This window comes from Aulonocara stuartgranti (genome assembly GCF_965226115.1).
Source record: "Aulonocara stuartgranti genome assembly, chromosome: 14".
Classification (NCBI taxonomy): Eukaryota; Metazoa; Chordata; class Actinopteri; order Cichliformes; family Cichlidae; genus Aulonocara; species Aulonocara stuartgranti.
The window spans coordinates 18,082,082-18,101,876 of record NC_138950.1 but is presented as its reverse complement, the minus strand read 5'-3'; the positions used below and the strand labels follow the sequence as shown (position 1 = coordinate 18,101,876).

Genomic DNA, 19,795 nt, shown 5'->3' with positions numbered 1-19,795 from the left:
AGGCACCGTTTATATGCAGATGTGTCATGATAATATCGTCCATGTGCACAGAAAGGAGAAGCACATCATGTGTTTTGAATTGTACAGACATTTGGTAAAAACCACAGCCAACCCACCCACCCACACACACAACCACACACACTCACACACACACACACACACACTTCTCTCTCTCTCTCTCTCTCTTGCTCTATCTCTCTCTCCTTCGCTCGGCCACCAGTAGTGGTAATGGGGAGGGACCTGTCAGCTCACTTAATGCAGCTAATGTTTGCCTGCGCCTAGGGACACAAGCACAGAGACACACACAGTCCTGACACACACAGCGCTCCACTCTCTCTCTCTGTCACCACTCTGTCACATTCCCTCTCTTCTGCCTCCATCCCCCCTCCTTCCCTCCCCGCATCCCTCTCATTCTCTCCCAGCTTCTTCTCCTCTCTTCACTGTGCTGCGCCCAGGCTCTTAATATTCTTCAGTCTTGCTTTTTCTCACAGCGTGAAGCTTTTTGGGCAACATTTATTATGATCGCATTCATCTTGCATATTACTCAGAAGCTCTTGTTATTCCAAATGACCAGTCTGTTTCGACGGCAGTGAGAGGGTTCTGTTTAAAACAACAAAAGTCACATTTTACGTTAAACATTGTGGCATTATCCTTTTTCTAAATGCCAACAGAAAAAAAAATGTGATCATATGTCTTAATACTTGGTGACTGAGTGGCCCAAGGAGGCATGTGCTGTAGATTTTAGGCCTCGTTACTGAAATGTGTCATTTTTGTGGAGAAATATGTGACTTCCTCCATGAGCAATAAAATCCATCTTAAAAGTAATAGTATTTAGGCAGGCTAAATTCCAATTGCGGTCTCTTTTAGCATCCTGTCCTCTCCCTTTTCTTTACTTTGCACAGCAAATACAAAAATCTAGACGTTTTGACTGCAACACTTTACCTTAAGCTTGTAATACCACTATATTCATGCTCCTGTAACTGAACATAAACAAATACAAACCAGTGAAGAGTGCATGAAACAGCTACAAGGACAGGCTTAATAAAAACAAATGGCTTATAGAGACAAAAAATACTTCTGTGTTCTTTCTCTCTTTTCCCTTCACCCTTGTTGCTGCCTCACCCCATCTATTCCTCCCTATGCTCTGTCGCTCTGATGAATATCACCCAAGCAAATCAGAGATGCAGAGGAATCTCTCTCTCGCTCTCATTTCTCACCCTCTTTCCTCTCCCCTTATTTCTCCTTTCCTCTCCACCCTCCGTGTTTCTTCTGGTCTCCCTTCTTTCTCTCTCTCTCTCTTTTGACTTGATTTCCTTAACTACCTTCCTTTCCTCCCCCTTGCATATGTGGACCTCATTCTCTCTCATTATGATGATTTGAGGTTCAGCTTCAGTTGCTGGCCCATTAAAAAACAAACAACAGCAGCAAGCCTTGCCTTTCCTTATATTGCACTCAGCCTCATAAGATGGCCTCTGCTCTGCATACTGCATTATAAGCTCGACTACAAAAATTGCCCATCTGTGCTGTTCTCATACTCCAGTATAATATGTTTAAATATGGTCGTGCAGCAGAGATGGTGGTACACACACACATGCTGAATGACCTTGGCAAATGCCACCTCTTGCCAAACTGCCATATCTCAGTGCCAGCCCTTCATGAGGCCTCCCACTCTTTAGGGGGAGTGCTACATGGCTGCGCGGGGATTGGATGCTGGACTAAGGGGAAGAGAGGGGTTCTGTTGTAAAACACACATGTTGGTGTACGGACAGGGATCTGGAGATTTCTGGGGTGTTTCTCACAATCTTGCTCTGCTCTGTAAGACTGGGTCAATATGTACTTTTAATCAAAGTTCATCTGCTGATGTGCTTGGCCCGTCATTTACAGGAGAATTTCCCAACCATTACTGCAACCATTTCAAACACAAGCAGCTGTAATCTAAACCCATGTCAGCATAATATTTTGAGTGTGTTTGCGTTGTTGTATCCTGAGCTGGACTGAGGGAAAAAAAACAATGTCATGATGTGATAGCACCTGTTAAATTGGTCTCAAGTGAGATTAGAGGGTCTGGTTTCAGAGATGATGGGATTTAACAGTATTTGTTTGAGTTGCAAGACAGGCTATATCAGCCAGACTGAGACACAGAGGATGGAAAGATAATGGACAGAGTGGAGAAACATATGAAGTTAAAACATGGAGGAATAAATTATAAAAATAGAAATAGATTTTTACTGTAGCAGGTTACAGGTTTACAGTTGTTTCATTTTTTTAAATTCATATTTAAAATGTTTGGTGTTCAGTGTGTGAACTTGTCTTTGGTTGAAAATGTTCAAACGTGATCACGGCCTCTTTTAGCCATGTGGACTTTTGCGTGACTACACTGTGTTGAAGTATTCAGTCATGCAATACAAACTCCACCTCAAGCTGTACCTTTCAGTTTGATAATAGAATCAAATGTAACCAGGCCTTGTGAACAGTGAAGTTTATGCCAAATTTAAACATGTTCCTTAATTCTGTGCATATATACAAAAATTAATCAGAATTCGTTTGATGGGTCTTTGTCCCTTGTGCTTCTCTTTTTTACCAAATATGGAGCAAACACCTAATTGCCATGAAGAACAATAAGTTAAATTCCCAATTAAAACAATCAGCAGTCAGTTATCTTCCAGTATCACGTAATTTCAGCTCGTCATAATCTCATTATTTGAGTCAGGATAAATGTTGCCCTTTCCCTGATTTTTCTTTGAAACTAAAGTATCTGTTTGTTTTTCAGAATAACATCCAGTACTAATCAGGCTTCATAAACATGCTGCTCAAGACCAATAATATGTTCTTAGAGTTGTTCATTCTTTTTATTCTTTTTATTCTTTTAAGATAGAATTTAAGGGTAAAGTGCTATAATAGACTACCCCAGTTTACACCTCACAGTGTAAAGAAAGCCTATTGATCCCCCTGACATTTGAGCAAATCAGAAGCTAAGGAAAATGTTTGTAAATGGCAAGGTTAGCAGATACATTCTTGGTCTTGTGTAGACATGAGAGCAGCAGCACATTGATTGTGCCAAATCTGTTACATTCAATAATCCCCAAACTCGAAGTCCTTAGCACTTCTAGGTTCTGTTTGAGACTGCAGAGGCCTCCAGGGTGGATTTGATTTCTGAGTCTTAATAGAGCATATTCAGAGTGACCGAATATGCTCTATCTGTCTAATCTTTCTCCTGCTTTAGATTTAGAAAGGCCACATTTGCTTGTCGAGCCCTGATTAGTGGGGGAACACAGAATCCATTCACGCTCACATCCACAGCTACGGCTAATTTAGAATAATCAGTTAGACGAACAGTAATACTGCTCACCACTGCACCACTGTGAAACCTGTTACATTAATCCCTTGTTTTGCACATTAAAGTCAGTTTACAGATATTTGTGAAAGCTTCTGCATTTATCAAAATGTGTTTTGCAAAGACTTGTACCTCTAAAGGGAGCTGTCATATGAGTCAGTGTCAGTTGGTGTTGAAGGGTACAAATTTGAATATGGAAAATTTGGGGGTGTGAACCAAGTAGACCTTAAATTTATTGCTAGTTTCTGAAATGGTTTCTGTTTATCCCTTAGGAAAACACTCAACCCTAACTCTGATTAGAGGTTTCTTCCTGTTCAAAGGAAATATTTCCTTCCCACTCTAAACGGCTGGTGCACAGAGGGAAAATAGTTGCTTTTGTCTATACAATTATAAATTTTGGATCTTGTAGTGGCCAAAGATAACTGTTGTTATTGTTTTTTCATATTATCAATTGAAATGAATTGAACTGAATCTATAATTAAGCTGCTACTGCTTAAATTGCACAGGCACCTGGATTTGGAGCTTTTTTATATAGATCATCATGACTCTGTTATAGGAGTGTAAGCATAATTTTTGGGGTGTCCTCTTTTAATAAGATCCATATTTGTTCCCCATCCTACACCTTAATTGTCTTTATTTTACCTCTGTGTTGTTCTGTAAAGACCGTTCTATAGCTGTTTGCCACTTTCTGTACTTGCAGATGTGATTTAACCATAGCAAAGCCTCAGAGAAACCATCTTCTCACAGCGACTTTGGACTGTTTTCCTATTAAGTATGCTCATATCTAAAAATCATACCAGGAAATGCTGGATCAGCTGGCTAGCTGACTTCAGTGTGCGTGCAGGCTGTGTGCAGATGTGTGTCTGCACATACATGTTTTTACTTGCTTGCGTGTGTAGCTCTACATATACTGAGTGAGGAATGTTTGTGTGGCAAAGAGACAAAAGCATTCCCAAGGAAGAGATAGAGGGAGAGAAGGAAAGAGAACATCTTCATACATGAAAGCGGCAAGTGATGGAATCTTAACTGGACTCTCAATACTCCCTTTGAGCATCCTCCTCATCTTCATCCTTAATGTGATCTTTCTTTCATCTATTTCTCTTCTCTTTTCCCCAGTTTGTCTTTACTTTTTTGTTTGTTTCTTTCTCTCTCTCTCTTCATGTCCCCTCCCCCTTGCTGAGACAGTGACACTGGGCTTAAGTGGGACAGAGTGTAGGGGGGCATTGAGGCAGAAGAGACAGAGAGACAGTCATGAAGGGAGGGAGGCTGTGCCCTCACCCCACACCTTCCCCTAGTGCCGCTTCCTCCGAGAACGTACCTCGGGCACTCCTGGACCCTCAGGCCTCCTCGCGACATCTGGGGGACCCGCTTTTAGCATGTCACCACTACTCCACTCCAATCTGCAACATCTGTCTCTGCAGCTCTTTTGCCTCCTATCATCCTTTATGTCATTCTCCTGCTCTGGCTCCTCCTCCACATCCTCTTTTGGGTCTCTGTCACCAAGATGCCCAGCAACAGTGGTGAGGGAGCATCATCACGGTGGTACGGGCAAACGATGGGGGTTGGAGGCCATGGAAAGGCATGCCTAGGAGAAGGGCAGGCCATCTCTCTCCCTGCCTCCTTCCCTCCTTCCCCTCCCTCCCCCGTTCCTCATGCAAGGTGCACTCATCCGCACACAGGCCTTGCTCCCCGGTGACCCCCCTGCTCCCTGAGATTCAGTATGTGTCACTGCGCGCTTGCTTACACGCTGTGGCACTGTAGTACTCCCACTGAGGACAACATGGCTTTACAAAGGGCAAGGCTTTATTGATTTGTGTGAGAGAGTTTATCACATGTGTGTCAGCACACTCGCTGTTCTCCCCTTCTCATGTATACAGAGGGAACACTGCAGGCAGTACCGTATGTGTCCGGATACACATATGAATATACAGTACATTGTTGTTGAATTTACACAAGCACACAATGGAATCAAGTTCAATATCTAAACAGAAAGTCCAAGTGGTGCTTTCAGAGGATCCATGATCAGTCTTTTCCCTGTTTGCCTTGTCTTCCCTTTCATAATGTATGACAATCAAACAAAAGCGACCGGCGTGTGAAATTAGACCCTTCATGCACTGTCGTTTTTGTGTTTTCCACGGCAGAAATAAGGTCACGCTGTAGTAGAGTTTACTTTGCGCTGCTGTATGTGTGTTTATAATGCATTAGATATGCCCTGTTATCATTCTCATGACTGGTGAGCTTGTCTCAATCTATTATCTATGAGACTAAATAATTAAAGACAAAAGCAACACAAAGCACCACATGTTGACAAGTCTAGCGTATGTGTTTGCATGAGTGTCAGTGACCGAATTTAATCTAAGATAAATGCAGATGAAGTCTTTTTTGTGGTTGTGTGTGCTGTGTTTGCATGTGTGCTCTGACATGCAGAACCATCATTTTAAGAGGAAAAGACAATCTGAGAATATGACGATGGTTTTGTCTTAGTCTGACTTTTGCATTGCATTCCTTTATTGTTTCTCTTCATCCAGACATACGTAACTACTCCCATCTTGCTGCTTGAATATTTATGGCCATTCCAATTAAGGTTTCTTAACTGTGTTAGAGGCCTTTAACCATTGCAGAGGGTAGTCTGAGATAAAGATGTGGGGGTGGGCTGATGATAAAACAGATTCTCCTTCTCTGTTTCTTTCGGTTTGGATGAATGCATATTTTCATTTCCTTTATTTGTTTTTCCATCTTCCTTTCTCTTTTTCTATTTCTTTAGTCCCAAGCATGAGTTGTTCAGAGAGGGTGAGGGGTGTGTGGGCGTATGGGGTGTCACCTTCTAACAACAAATATAGAAAGAGAGTGAAACAGAGAGACAGCAGCAGGAAGAGAGAAGTATGGAGAAACCAAGGAAACAGATACTGTGAGAGGGAAAGACAAAGAAAACAGGAGACTTGGTGGTGGTGTTGGGGAGGGCAGCAGCTGGCATTTGACGGTGAAGCATGCTTTTTTAATGAGTGCATTAGTCCTCTGAATACCTATCCTCAGATCACTGCATCACATTGAACCTGGAAAACAGACTGAACAAAGGAAGAGAGGAGGATGCGAAGGTCAAGGCTTGGGGCTGAAAAACCAGAACACTTGTAGAGAGATAAGAATAGAGTAAATGTGTATCTGTGCTTCCTCTTCAATTATTCTGCTTCTAGTAACTGTGTGTGTCCTACACTCATGCAGAGTCAAAGAGGCAAACTCTATAAAAATTCACACAATTCTTCTTTAATAACCTTCTTCTGCTATTTTGACACAACCTCTCCCCAGTCTTTTTTTTCAGTTTTTGTCAATGATTGACTCAAAAAAAAGTTGCAGTAATATGTCGTCCTTGTAGGTCTTTCTATGTCTGGCTTGTTCTCATAGCACTTAACTATTACAGACTGCTTTGAATGTGAATAGAAAGGAAATAGGAGCAACCATCATTCATTTCATACTAGAGAGAGCAAAAGGGAGAAAGGGGTGGGGGGGCTCAGATAGGGAGAGAGCCTATTGTTGGTGCGTGTAGATTTCCCTTTGTCAAACACATGCCAATTCTTAAGCCCCAACAGAAGAGAGGAGAATAGGAGAATGATAGCAGCAGAGAAAAAAGATGAAAGGAAAAAGGGCGGGTTGGAAGGCGGGAGTAGAACAGAGGGGAGGGGAGCAGTATTGATTTGACACTAAGGGAATCACACCACAGCGCTGTTCATTTTCATTTATCTGCCCTTGTAATGGGTGTGTTAATATGGCAGGTAGGGGAAGAGGGCAGGAGGGGATTTAGGAGGATGCAAGCATTTTATTAGAATTCAGTCTTTTTTATCCTTCCCCTCTGCTCACCAGAAAACCATCCTGCATACATGCACATGTGCACATACCACATGCATCTACAAACATGTCAGGGTGAAAAAAGTAACATTTTAATACTTCCCAAATACTTCCCTACAAGACACAAAAGGGAACATGTTTGCCTTGTATAAAAGCCCTCAGCTCAGTGTAAAAACAAGAAGTAAGTATTTTTAGCACAAAACATAAGCCAGAGCTGTTTATTACATGTGTGCCCTAATATTGGAAAACAACGGTCATAAATTTCTTAAATGAAGGTAATATTAAAACAAGACTATGTGCCATTATGTGTTATTATGTAAATATGTTTGTGTGAGAGATAACTAACTAATCTAAAAAGATACTGATACTGAAGGATGGCTGTTGGAGCCGACACATAATGCTTTTAAATGTGAGTGAAAGTGGGGTCAGGGTGGTAGTTACATGTTGGGTCTGAATGGATAAAATAATGCTTTATTTTGTGTTCATGGTTGTGCTTTCTTGTATGTCTAGCTCTACTTGAGATTTAGGTAGCAGGAGTGAGGACATTAGTAGAAAATATGGACAATTTTAGCGGCCTTTACTTTCACCCAGGCAGCACGGTGGAACAGTTTAAATCCACTGGCTAGCTGGAGCTTTTCTGTATGGAGTTCAGCATGCTATCTCTGTGCTTGCATGGGTTCTGTCTGGGTATTCTGGTTTCCTATTCTGAGTGCTTGTCTGTCTCTCTGTGTTTGTCCTGTGATCGACTGGCAGCCTGTCCAGGATGTACTCCGCCTCTTGCCCTGTGACAGCTAGGACAGACTCCAGCCCCCTGTGACTTTGAATTGGATAACTGGAGGAAAATGGATTGATTTACTTTCTAACCCAGCTTCTAAGAGCTGGCTGAGGGTTCTTGGTTTTAGAGTATAAATTTCAATTGGGTTGGGTTAAGTTATGGTTATTGTTAGGCGTAAGGGGCTAGGAAAAATATGACATGTCAATAAGGGTTCTGTGTGTGTGCGTATGTGTGCTTGCGTGTGTGTGTGTGTGTGTGTGTGTGTGTGTGTGTGTGTGTGTGTACGTGTGTACAAGGAAGAAGCTTAGATACAGTATGAGCAGCTCAAATGAAATAGCTTTTAGTAGACCTTCCCAGTGCCTCCTTGAAATCAACCATAATGGGCCCTTGGTAATTATCAAATAAATTAGCCAGGGGAAAGAGTGGGAGAGCAGGAGGAGAAGGGGGAGGAAGAGGGAGGGATCAGGGCTGACTCCTTTCATTCTTTTTCATTCTCATAGCTGTCTTTGCCTGTTAAAACGCTTTACCTAAATTTATATAATTTTGTCAGACAGGCATCTTGGTGTAATTTAATACTTTTGTTATGCAAATACACGTTGGTTTTTATTGTAGTTTAGGGCATGTTTTCTTTCTTTATTATAGTGTTCATCAGCTGAGATGGATTGATAAATTAAGGATTAGCACGCCTCCAGTAGGATAACAGGTTAAAGAAACCATTGATTTTCAGCCTTTTTCTCCCCAAACCCATATTATTTAGGAGTTAAAAATACCTGACATTTCAACAAACCTATTAGAACTTGTAATATTTAAATAAATACGCATGTGTAGGGATGAAGTGTTGATTCTTAAATGGTACTTCTAATGTGGATGGGTGGTTAAAGAATCATGTGGTCATGAGATGAGTGTTTGGAGATGAACTGGGCAATATCAATGGACAGTGTTGTACACTATTATTTTATTGCTCAGAGACAGTATTCACTATAGGTAGGATTATCAAAGGAAAGCACACTGTTTGATTGTGACAATTTTGGGCTCTAGCAACAGAGCTGTCCATGGTGCTACTTCAGCTACTATTTGAGAGCATTGCAAAATGTAAGTATGCATTGTTCTGATCTGATATAGTGACTCGATATTTCTTCTTGAAGATACCATTTGCACTGACTTGTGTATAAATAAATTGGCTTTCTAGCTTGTTAAAAAGTCTCTACACACTGAAGGGTGCACAATGTGAGAAAACCCTATGTTAGCCTTAATCATAACCCATTTAAACATATTTTAGACAGACGTGCTTTGGCTTTACTCCATCGTAACACAAATATATAGTTCATAGTTTGCAAGAAACAGATACATGCGCTCATAAAATCATGGGCTTAATGGGAAGCCGAGGAGGCCTTTCACACAGGTGCAGTTTTAGCCTTTGCATGCTTTTGCACTCCTGTTTTACTATACTCGAGAATATTTACTTCTACACTTCTGCTTGTTTAGATGAATAAAGAACATCTTCTCCAAGTGAAGCAGTTGGGACTAAAGGGCATCAAACCAAATTAAATAACACACTGTCTCTTAATAGTGGTAATGGATTCACGGTAACAACACTGCACTGGCTTAGTAATATCTACATTTTGGAACATAAGAATTTTTTCACTCCAGTAATAATGTGTCTGCAAACCTGGATAGCTCCATAAGTTTTTTTTGACTAAAATATGGTTATATATTTTTGTGTCTGTACACTAATAGGGGGTTTGCATTCAAAAAAGATTATTTAAATCAATATATGATTGTGTGCAGAGTTTTACACTTCATATTGAATTAACCCTAGAGCCATTTTTATCTATAGTCCCCCATTTCCAGGCCCCAAAGTAGGCCAGTTATATGCCAATCATGTTCAAGTGAATGATGCCATCATCAGGCTGCAAAAGCAAAATAAACCAGTATACATTCATTTTAGCACTAATCAACTCTGGAACACCAATAAGACTGGAAAACCACAGAAACAACAAGTGGATGATCGCAGAATTATCTCCATTTCAAGAAAAACTCCTTCACATCATCTCACCAAGTCAAGAACATGCTCAAGGAAGCAGGCATATCACTGTCAAAGTCGACTGCATTTATGAATGCAAACACAGAGGACTTACAAGAAGGTGTAAACCGCTGGTTACACTCAGCAACAGGAAGGCGTGATTAGACTTTACCAGAAAACATCTAAAGGACTCTCTACAGTTTTGAAAAAAAGAAAAGAAGACAAGATTAACTTGTACAAGTTGTGCGACCACAACACATCATCTGTCAGATATAGAGGAGGCAATGTTATGGCGTTTATGGCAGCCTGTGGAACCAGGTCACCAGTGTTTATTGATCATGTGATTGCTGATAGAAGCAGCAGAATGACTTTTAAAGTGTACAAGGCAGTATACTCTGCTCAGATTCAGCCAAATGCTACAAAACTGATTCAACAGCGCAAAATGGATAATCATCCTAACCATAAGACAAAAGCAATCAAAGAATTTGTCATGGTAAAAAAAATAGGATATTCCTCTATGGACAAGTCAGACAGCTGATCTCAGCCCAACAGATGATGCTTTTCAGTTATTAAATAGAAAAAACTGGAAAAAGACTCAAAAGCAAATGGAGGCAGTCGCTTCAAAGGCCTAGCAGAGCATCACAAGTGAGGAAACACAGAATTTTGTGATGCTCATGGGTTCATTGAGTGCAAAAGATTTTCATGCAAGTGTTAAAAGCAATCTTTATATTTAAAATTATGCTAGTTTGTCCAGTTAATTTGTAGCCTCTGAAAATGGAGGACTGTATAAAAATATCTTTTTTAAAGCACACGCCTAAATCCCTGGCTGTGACAACACATACACACAAAGTAGACATCTTTCATTGTCACTGTAGCATATGTGACAGCTTATGTGTGTCTGAAAGAGAGATTGACCATTAAAAGTAGCATTGTAATGATGGAGGGTAGATGGAGATGAATTGAATGGAGGGAGTGGAAAAGAAAAGGAAGATAGAAACGAGAAGGTAAATCAGGAGGAGGTGAATAAATAAGGAATGTGTAGGTGTACTCCACTGTCTGTTCATTGCTGCAACACGCTGTAGTGAGGATACTCACCACAAACACACACTCACAGTTTGTTGAGTGCACTTTGCAAATGTGGATTGTAAGACAGTGGGAGTAAGAATAGTGTAGCTCGTTAGACAGATTGTGAGTGTCTCTCACTGTGTGTGTGTGTGTGTGTGTTAGTGTGTGTCTGTGAGCACATGCATTTGTGAGAAGTCCATTTGCGCAACTACTGGCCTGCATTGTACCAAATCTGCAATCCATTTAGCCCAAAATCTGAAAGGCAAACCTCGATGTTATGAGTGTTTTTGTTAACTAGTGCAGCCTAAAAAATAAAGTGACAGGATGCACAGAGAAATGTGGTGAACTCCTCTGTGGCCTATAGCCTAGACTTGTGAATCAATTACAGATCCATTCAGCAGTTCCTTTCCTCTCCTCTGATCTCGTTTGCCATCATTTAAATGGCTGATTTCGTTTTTACCTCTAATGAAGGGTACCGTGCACGCACACACACACACAAAGACACACACATAGACACACGTGCACACAAAACTCACATGAAACGCACACTTGCACGTCGCTGTGTGCTACCGCAGCGCCCCCTACCCAGCTGTTATCACGTGAGTGCACGGGCCCTAGCAACAGCGAGCGAGAGAGTGAACAAAAAAGAGAGATCCTGGCGAGAGCAGGGGACAGGGGAATGGGTAAAGAGAGGGAGAGAGAAAGAGATGAGAGGGAGGGGGGAGCTGTGGAGCATTAATAAGTGATGAGTCCAACAGTGTGAATTGCTGTTAGTTAGCATTGCTGCAGCGCCGCTTTCATTTGCATGGCAGCACCAAGAACAAACCCCTTTACTTACGCCATTTCCTCTCTCGCTCTGTATCTCTCCGAGTCACTTTTTTTTTCTTTTTCCTGAACCATTTTATCTGTTTCTATCTTTTCCTCATCTCCTTGGTCTAGTCAACATCTCAAAATATGTATATCTTTTCTTAGGTACTTTTAAATCTTTTTTTTCATATCTGATCTGTTCGTCTCCTTCTCCGAGCCTCCCCTGTGGCTACAACATCACTACATTAACATTATCATTTTTTTCTTCACTGCTTTCCTTTTTTATGAGCTCTTATGCTACCGTTCCTTCCTCCTCTATTTGACAATAATTTGTTGAAAATGGCAGCCATATATTACTGGAATATATTTAGCATCACCTTTCCTACATCCCTTCATCTTCTGCCTCCAACTCCTCTCCCCTTTTCACTATATCTTAAAAAAAAGAGGAGTGTCCTCTCTCTAGGGGAACTTTGGGGAAGACAAGTGATGCTCCAGGGCTCCTTAATCCTTTTTTCATTGCCCCCCCTGTCTCAGCATCTCGTTATTTGCATGTATGTGTCTGCCTGTGGAATTTTTGGCATACGTGCGCATACGCTCACACAGAGATCTAGCAGCAGCTTCTGCACTTGGCTTGACTTGATGCCTCAGGCTGATCAGCTGAACTGATTCCATTACTTACAGACCCCCCTGAAAGAGAGGAGCACAGACTAAGAGGGAAAAAGGCAGAGACAGAAAGAGGTGGAGGGCAGAGGGGAAATGAGTGGAAGAGAGACTGGGGATGGAGAATAGATGCCATGCAGAAGGCAGAAAAAGGGAAAAAAGAGCAAAAAAAGGGAAGAAAAGGTTGGAAAACAAGGAGGAAGTGAGAGGATTTTGCACCTCCCTTGGGTGTAGGATAGACCTCAAAATTCTCATCCAGCTTCCTACAGTAAAATAAATAAATAAAATACAGACACAGAAGCACATACAAACACACACTCAAAAACAACATCAACAAACTCCTGGAGGCGTAGGCAGACTAGACGAGAATTGATCTCCTCTCCCACAAGGAGAGGCTTGCAAGGAGGGAGAGAGAGAACGGGAGATGGAGAAAGATGTAGAAGAATTGTTTTTACCCATGTATGGCTCTCAGGCCTGTAGGCCCCTCATCCTTCTCACTCTCACTCCCTCCTGTGTCACTCCCAGCGGCATGTTTCTCTTTATCTCCCTATCTCTCCCTCCATCAATCTCCATCTGCCGTCTTCCTCCCTGTAGGTCCAGACCCTTCCGCTACTCCACTGCCTCTCGCCGTCGCTGCCTGTTTTAGGTGTGTCACATCTCCAAAGACAGCAGGGAAGCAGAGAGTGGCTAGAAATTAAATATCAGTAGTGAAAGAAGAGGAAGAGTGGTAGAAAGCTTTGGTCAGTGCAGTCAAGGGGAAAATAGAGCATGTTTTTTTTTACATTTTCTGTTTTTATCTTAATTTTACACACTGGATACGCATTTAAATCACAGCATTGAAGGACCAAATGTCAGCCATGATCACCATGTATATAAAAAAAATCTTTTTTAATGCTACCAGCTACAATGACCATGACTGGAAGGCAGTTGAAAAGGAAAGAAGATATGTGCATGCAGGTTGGCTTGAAAAAGCATATTAATAATAAGATGCATAGTGAATGATAACTTTCAGTTTTTATACCATGTCCGCTTTTAATCTGGTATACCACTGCAGCCCTACTTATGGAAGATGCTACAGCTGGACATCTAAGGGGATTAAAAGGTAAATTAGGCTTCTCAAAAAAGCCATCTGTTAGCATCCTGTATATGTCCTTGAGGTTTTTTCTGTTTAAAGTCACTTCAGGTTTTGAAGGTTTTTTTGTTTTTCTAAATAGTTTTTAAAACATAGAAAATGTCTGCATATTAATAAGAATAGAAAATACTGTTCATCATTACTGCTAAAACAATCTATAGTTAGTGTAAAATATGCATTTTACTGACTTTATGATTTTTTTCTATGTTAATTTCTAATTATTATTTTGGTTTGGTGAAATTTGATGTTTAATAATAATAATAATAATAATAATAATGGATTGCATTTATATAGCGCTTTTCGAGACCCTCAAAGCACTTTACAATTCCACTATTCATTCACTCTCACATTCACACACTGGTGGAGGCAAGCTACAGTTGTAGCCACAGCTTTAATGTAACATTTAATGATATTTATTAATTTACAGAATAAATTAATCGGTTACACAGAAAAAAAATGATGCAGGATGAATTCTTTTCCTTGGATCCTTATGCAGTTTGAACAAGAGAGAAAAAAACACAAGATAAGAACAGAGTATAGAAAAATAGTGAGAAGGCTGGCATAAGTTTCCTTCACAGTCAGCAGTGACAAGCTCCTTTTCATTAAGGTCCCCTGCATCACTTTCCTTTCCTCCATTCTTAGCCATTTCTTACTCTACCCACCACTCTTCCCTCCCGTCACCCCCCTCTGGTCTGTCTTCCTCTCTCCAGGCATGTTGTGACAGGGTGTAGCAGTGTGTTATACAGGGTTCTACTCACCAAGTGCATATTATCCTGTAAGGCTTAATACCTAGGTTGGAACAAAAGGGCAGGCTTGGAAATTATAGCTTACGTCGCTTAGCACTCAGCACAACAGTCTGACTCACATGAAAACACGCGTGTGTGAACTTCATATATCCATGCAGATGCACAAGATGACACTGCCGTGTGTATGCATATTCAGAACTCTGACAGCTTAGTCACAGACACACAAAGATTTTGTAATGCCTCTTTCACGATTAGTTCAAATGCATTAAATCCTGTTTTAGAATTAACTGCCTTAAATAAATCACTCAATTTATGCCTGGTATTGACAAACAATCTGTAATTGGATGACAGTGTATAAGGCCCCAGACACACAGGCAAGTAGTCCTGGAAGTTGCTGTCAGTTGCTAGGTGAAATTGTTTGCAAAGACTGCTGCTGTGCACCTACTTGCATTTGCAGCAGTCTTTATTGTAGCAGATTGCTTTGATCGAGTGTTTTTGGGCAAGGGAGCATCTTGCATGAAAACTAAGGGCGGCCATAGTGATATGCTAGTAAGCATCAGGGAATACACCTTACCTACTGACCAGAGGTTGGAGAGGGTCACTGACACGTCTCTAGATATGTGAGACTGAGGCCTAAAGAAGAAAAAGTCTTTGTAAAAGGAATTTGTTCTATGTAAAAAACACAAAGTGCTCTGAGTTGTAATGGAAGGTACTGTGATCAGATTTCATCCAGGTGAATATAGCTCATCAAATAATGAATAAATACACCAAACAAGTTAAAACGTCATCTGAGTCTTCTTGTAGACTTCAACAACTCTAACAAAATGTTTGTTGACAAGTCTGTGAGCCGTGTTTAACTTATGTTTTTAAACTGTGTTAACAATCAAGATAACAAAAAAGAATTGATGGACAATTGCAAACAGGCCCCATGGACTGTATTTATTACCAAAGATTAATGCCAAGGTGTGACTGTGGTGAAGAAGTACAGCCGCGACTCTCCGCCATATCTCAGTCTTGTTAGTGTGTGTGTGGCAGAAAGCCAGGTCAGTCTTCTCTGTTTTATAAATCTCCTTTGGATGGACTTGTGCAGCCATAAAATGCATTGATTTTGTTGCACACATTGTGGTAGGAGACACACACACTCACACACACGTAGACAGATACAAAGCTGGTTATTGATACTTAATACACAGTAAACATATGCATATACGTATTATACACAGTTTTTCACCATTTGCCAGCCACAATAAAGGAATAAAAATGTAAACAAATAATCATTTAAATCATCTTGTCAATAAAATGATTATTAGCTATGTTCCTGATTAAAACTTTACAATTTAAGTGTTTAAAAAACAAACAGTAGCAATAAAGTTTTAACACTACATTAGCTGTTTTCCATAAACCAACTGATTTGCTTGCACCCTAAAAGTTTCTAAAAAAAAACCCTAAAAAACAATAATAATGCTGTGCTACGACTAGGCGCTGACCTATTGCTTGGAGCATGTGTGTGTGTGTGATTGAGTAAGAGTGTTTTTTGTGCTTGGCACATATTTCTAGTATTCAACTATTCAATGCACCTGCATTTTACTAAAGCTCTCTCTTGTCAACACTGCAAAGAGATATTGAAACATCGTGTACGGCAAACAACAGTCACCATGTTCTTACACTCACATACACTCTCACACACACACAGACACTTGCACAAATGCACGCACACACACTGTAATAGCATTCACATAACCAAACAATCTGCAATCTACTACAAACTCTGAAGTGCACACTGTCTAAAATAACCCTTTGGGGGGAACAGAATACAAAAAGACTCAGAGAAGCGGAAAGAATGAAACACTGAAATACACTCTCCTCATCTCCTTTCCTTCCTTCTCTTTTTCTTCTCTCTCACATACACACATGTGCAGATACTCTGTCTATTGACATGCAGATAAATCACAGCCAGTCCAAGCAGTCACTGATGTGACATGAAAATGACGCTAATCTGCTGTTACCATAACACGCACCGACACATCAATTATTAACGCTTACAATAACTCCCCACTCTCTTTTCTCTTTCTTGTTCCTCTCAAATGTCTTTTTCCCGTTGTGTACATCTCACTAAAAGAACGGGACAGAGTCAGTTAAAAGCACCCATGTGTTCGGGTCTTTTGATGACATGTATATTATAGAAGTGCTTTTTATCTTCCAAAAACTGTGATTTTTTTCCTTACAAATATGCTCAGTGTTGGTGAAGCTAGTAGCCCCAACTCTTCAGCAGCGCACATATGCTATATGAACAAAAGCTCTGGGCCACCTACCCTTAACACCTACAGGAGCTGCTCAGCCATTAAAACCCTTGGCATGAAGCTGCTAGTGCAAAGTTTTTAATGCTGATGTTAATGCCAGAGCAGGTTTGGATCTCTGCAGTTATTGATTTGGTGACTTTTAAATACTTTGTCTACACTGTAATTGAATGCAGCCTGACACTTTGAAGTGCTTCCTAAACACTTCCACTTTACAATAATACCACTCACAGTTGATCATGGAAAATCTAGGGTGGAAAACCGACTTGTTTGGACTGTGGCATCCTATTACAGTGCCACACTCAAATTCAGTGAGCTCTTTGGAACAACCCGTTCCTTCACAAAAACGTTTTTAAAGATAGACTGCTGTGCAGTGGCAATGGGACTGAAAACATCGACTTCAAAGACTAAGAGTTGGGATCCGATACTTGTCCATATAGTGCTTATAGGGTTACCTTTGTGAATCTTGAGAACTTATACATGTGTAATTAAATGATCAAATGGAAAACATGCTGTTATTATTTAGCCCTACGAAAGATAAAACAGGACATACATAAACAGCATGTATGTTTTTTTGACCCGCTCCTGTTCTGCTCTCCTCTACAGGCAATCGATTCTTCCTGACCTCATTTGGCGCGCTGTACATCTCAGAAGTGCAGAAGGAAGATGCCCTTTCCACCTACCGCTGCATCACAAAGCACAAGTACAGTGGAGAGACTCGTCAGAGCAACGGAGCCAGGCTCTCTGTTTTGGGTAAGCAACAATTTACTCTATGAAAAAGAGACTTGTGTTTAAGTTTTAGTTTTTGAGATTTTTGGTGTTTGAAATCAATAAAACCTTTTTGTGACCTTTATAACCTACAGACCCTACGGAGTCCACCCCGTCAGTGCTGGACAGTTTCCAGTCCAGTGAGGTACAGGTGGGGCATAATGTGGAGCTGCCCTGCATCGCCTCTGGATATCCAAACCCGACCATCCGTTGGCTAAAGGATGGTCGACCATTACCAGCAGACTCGCGCTGGACACGGCGCATCACTGGTCTCACCATTTCAGACTTGAGACTCGAGGATAGCGGCAACTACATCTGTGAGGTCACCAACAGCTTTGGCTCCAAAGAGGTGACGGGTCACCTCAACGTGATAGGTGGGTAAATTTTTAATTTGCCTCTCCTGTCCTCCAGTGTTCCCCTCAAATAGCAACTGAGTGCAATAGGCAGAAGTAGTAAATGTGACATCAGGACACAAACCGCAATAGAGACATCTTTTAAGCTCTGTCGGTTCTGCCGTGGCCACCCTCGTCTAGGTCGAGCATGAGCTTGATATTTAAGGATGGCTTGCTCCCCCACTGTGTTCTCAAACCGCAGTGAAGCGTCTCCACAGTGACAGAGAACAGTGGTCATGCAGGCCTGTCGCTCCATTTTCCGATGGGTGTGCGAGAGAGAGGAGAAGGTTATGGAATATATACAATAACATTAATGTTAATATAAGAGATGTTAAAAGGTGACACACATAGAAGACACAGAACACTTAGAGGAGGTTATGGAGTTGGTAAAGATAAGAGATGAAATTTGAGGGTGGCTTGAGACGAGTTAGTGGACGCTGAGTACACTGGCCACAGGGCACATCATTGCACAGCCTACAAACCTCAAGTGACAGGGCATGCAAGGTGGGACACACACACACACAAATTTGGACAAGCATACAGTATATACACTCAGTGCCCATGAAGAAAGTCTTACACATTCATTGTCACAGAGACACACATGTTCACACACATTCAGCAGCCTCCAGCACCTAACACCAGCTGCTTTATTGCTCACTGACATTTTCTCCCCTTTTCGTCTTTCTGTCTCGGTTTTCCTCGCTGCTTAGAGCGTGCGCGCACACACAAACACAAAAAGTCAGAAAAAATGATATACATACAGAAAGCACAGACTTAATATACTAACATGTTATTTGTGTTGAACAGCACAGAATAGCTCAATAAAAATTGCTCTTGCGCAACAATGCAAATAATACACTTTTTAGTGCCCGAGGGACACGCACCAGTTTTTGTACCTTCAATATTTGGGTAGCAACTGGCTTCTGTGCTTGCTTGCTGCTTACCGCTTCATCCCTTTTTATTTTTTAATTTACTTTGTCTTGCCTGTTCCTTCTACCACCTTTAGAGCCACTGCGGGTTACCTTGTCTCCCAAAAATCTGAAGACAGGGATCAGCAGTACAGTCATCCTCTCCTGTGCTGTTCAAGGTTCTCCTCACTATATGGTGTCCTGGTACCGCAACACAGAACCTGTTTTGCCTGATCAGCACTTTTCCATCCAGGGTGCTCACAATGAGACGCTGTTCATTTCTGCTGCACAAAAAAGACACTCGGGTGCTTACCAGTGCTTTGCCACACGCAAAGGCCAGACTGCCCAGGACTTCTCCATCATTCTCCTAGAAGGTATGGAAAATTATGCTTCTAATATTTGTAAGAAATTGTCTATGTCTATTACTCAAAACTGTTCACATATAGAAAAGGAAAAAATAATAAACAACAAACAGCTTTTTGTTGATTACTATTATGCATATACTGTTACAGTGGTCTATACTCATATTAACCCTCTGAAGTCTAAGCAGTCATTGTTGACCATCCCAGCCCAACCACAACCATACTTAATCCTAGGAAATCGGAATATATCATTTTAGTTTTTATCAAATCGCTCTCTTACAGAAAGTCAAAGAAAGTAATCATTCCAACTTAAGCATGAAGACATATCCATATTTTTCCCAAACAAGTCTACTTTGCCTTCCTCCATAAATGTTGGAGTAACCAGCTAATCATCTCAACGTAGAGTACTGCACAAAGTCCTGAGCTACTCCTTATTTCCCTATATTTTCCTTACAAGGAGCCCGACTTGAAATTTTTATTTTTTTGTAAGTGGTCTTGAGCAACAGTTGTTCAAGATTTGTTTGCTGCGTTTTCATCCATATTCAGACCAGTTCTTGTACCTGGCCATTTTCAGAAGAATGTGTTTTGTATGTTTGGGTTAAGCCATTTTCCGCTGAGCAGGTCTGCAGATGTCTGTCAGCACACAGAGCAGAGATCTGAGCAAGAGCAACACCAACAACTGAGTG

The 19,795-nt window shown here is 41.1% G+C and overlaps 1 protein-coding gene across 4 annotated transcripts in view; it reads left to right on the top strand.

Annotated features, from left to right (window-relative positions):
* dscaml1 (Down syndrome cell adhesion molecule like 1) overlaps window positions 1-19,795 on the top strand; it is a 100,244-nt gene that overhangs the window by 42,522 nt on the left and 37,927 nt on the right. For all 4 annotated transcript variants that reach the window (XM_082502569.1, XM_082502571.1, XM_082502570.1 and 1 more), the window contains exons 4-6: window positions 17,286-17,432; window positions 17,543-17,821; window positions 18,846-19,121. In XM_082502569.1, coding sequence (XP_082358695.1) covers window positions 17,286-17,432; window positions 17,543-17,821; window positions 18,846-19,121 — 702 coding nt within the window. The remainder of the gene's footprint in view (window positions 1-17,285; window positions 17,433-17,542; window positions 17,822-18,845; window positions 19,122-19,795) is intronic.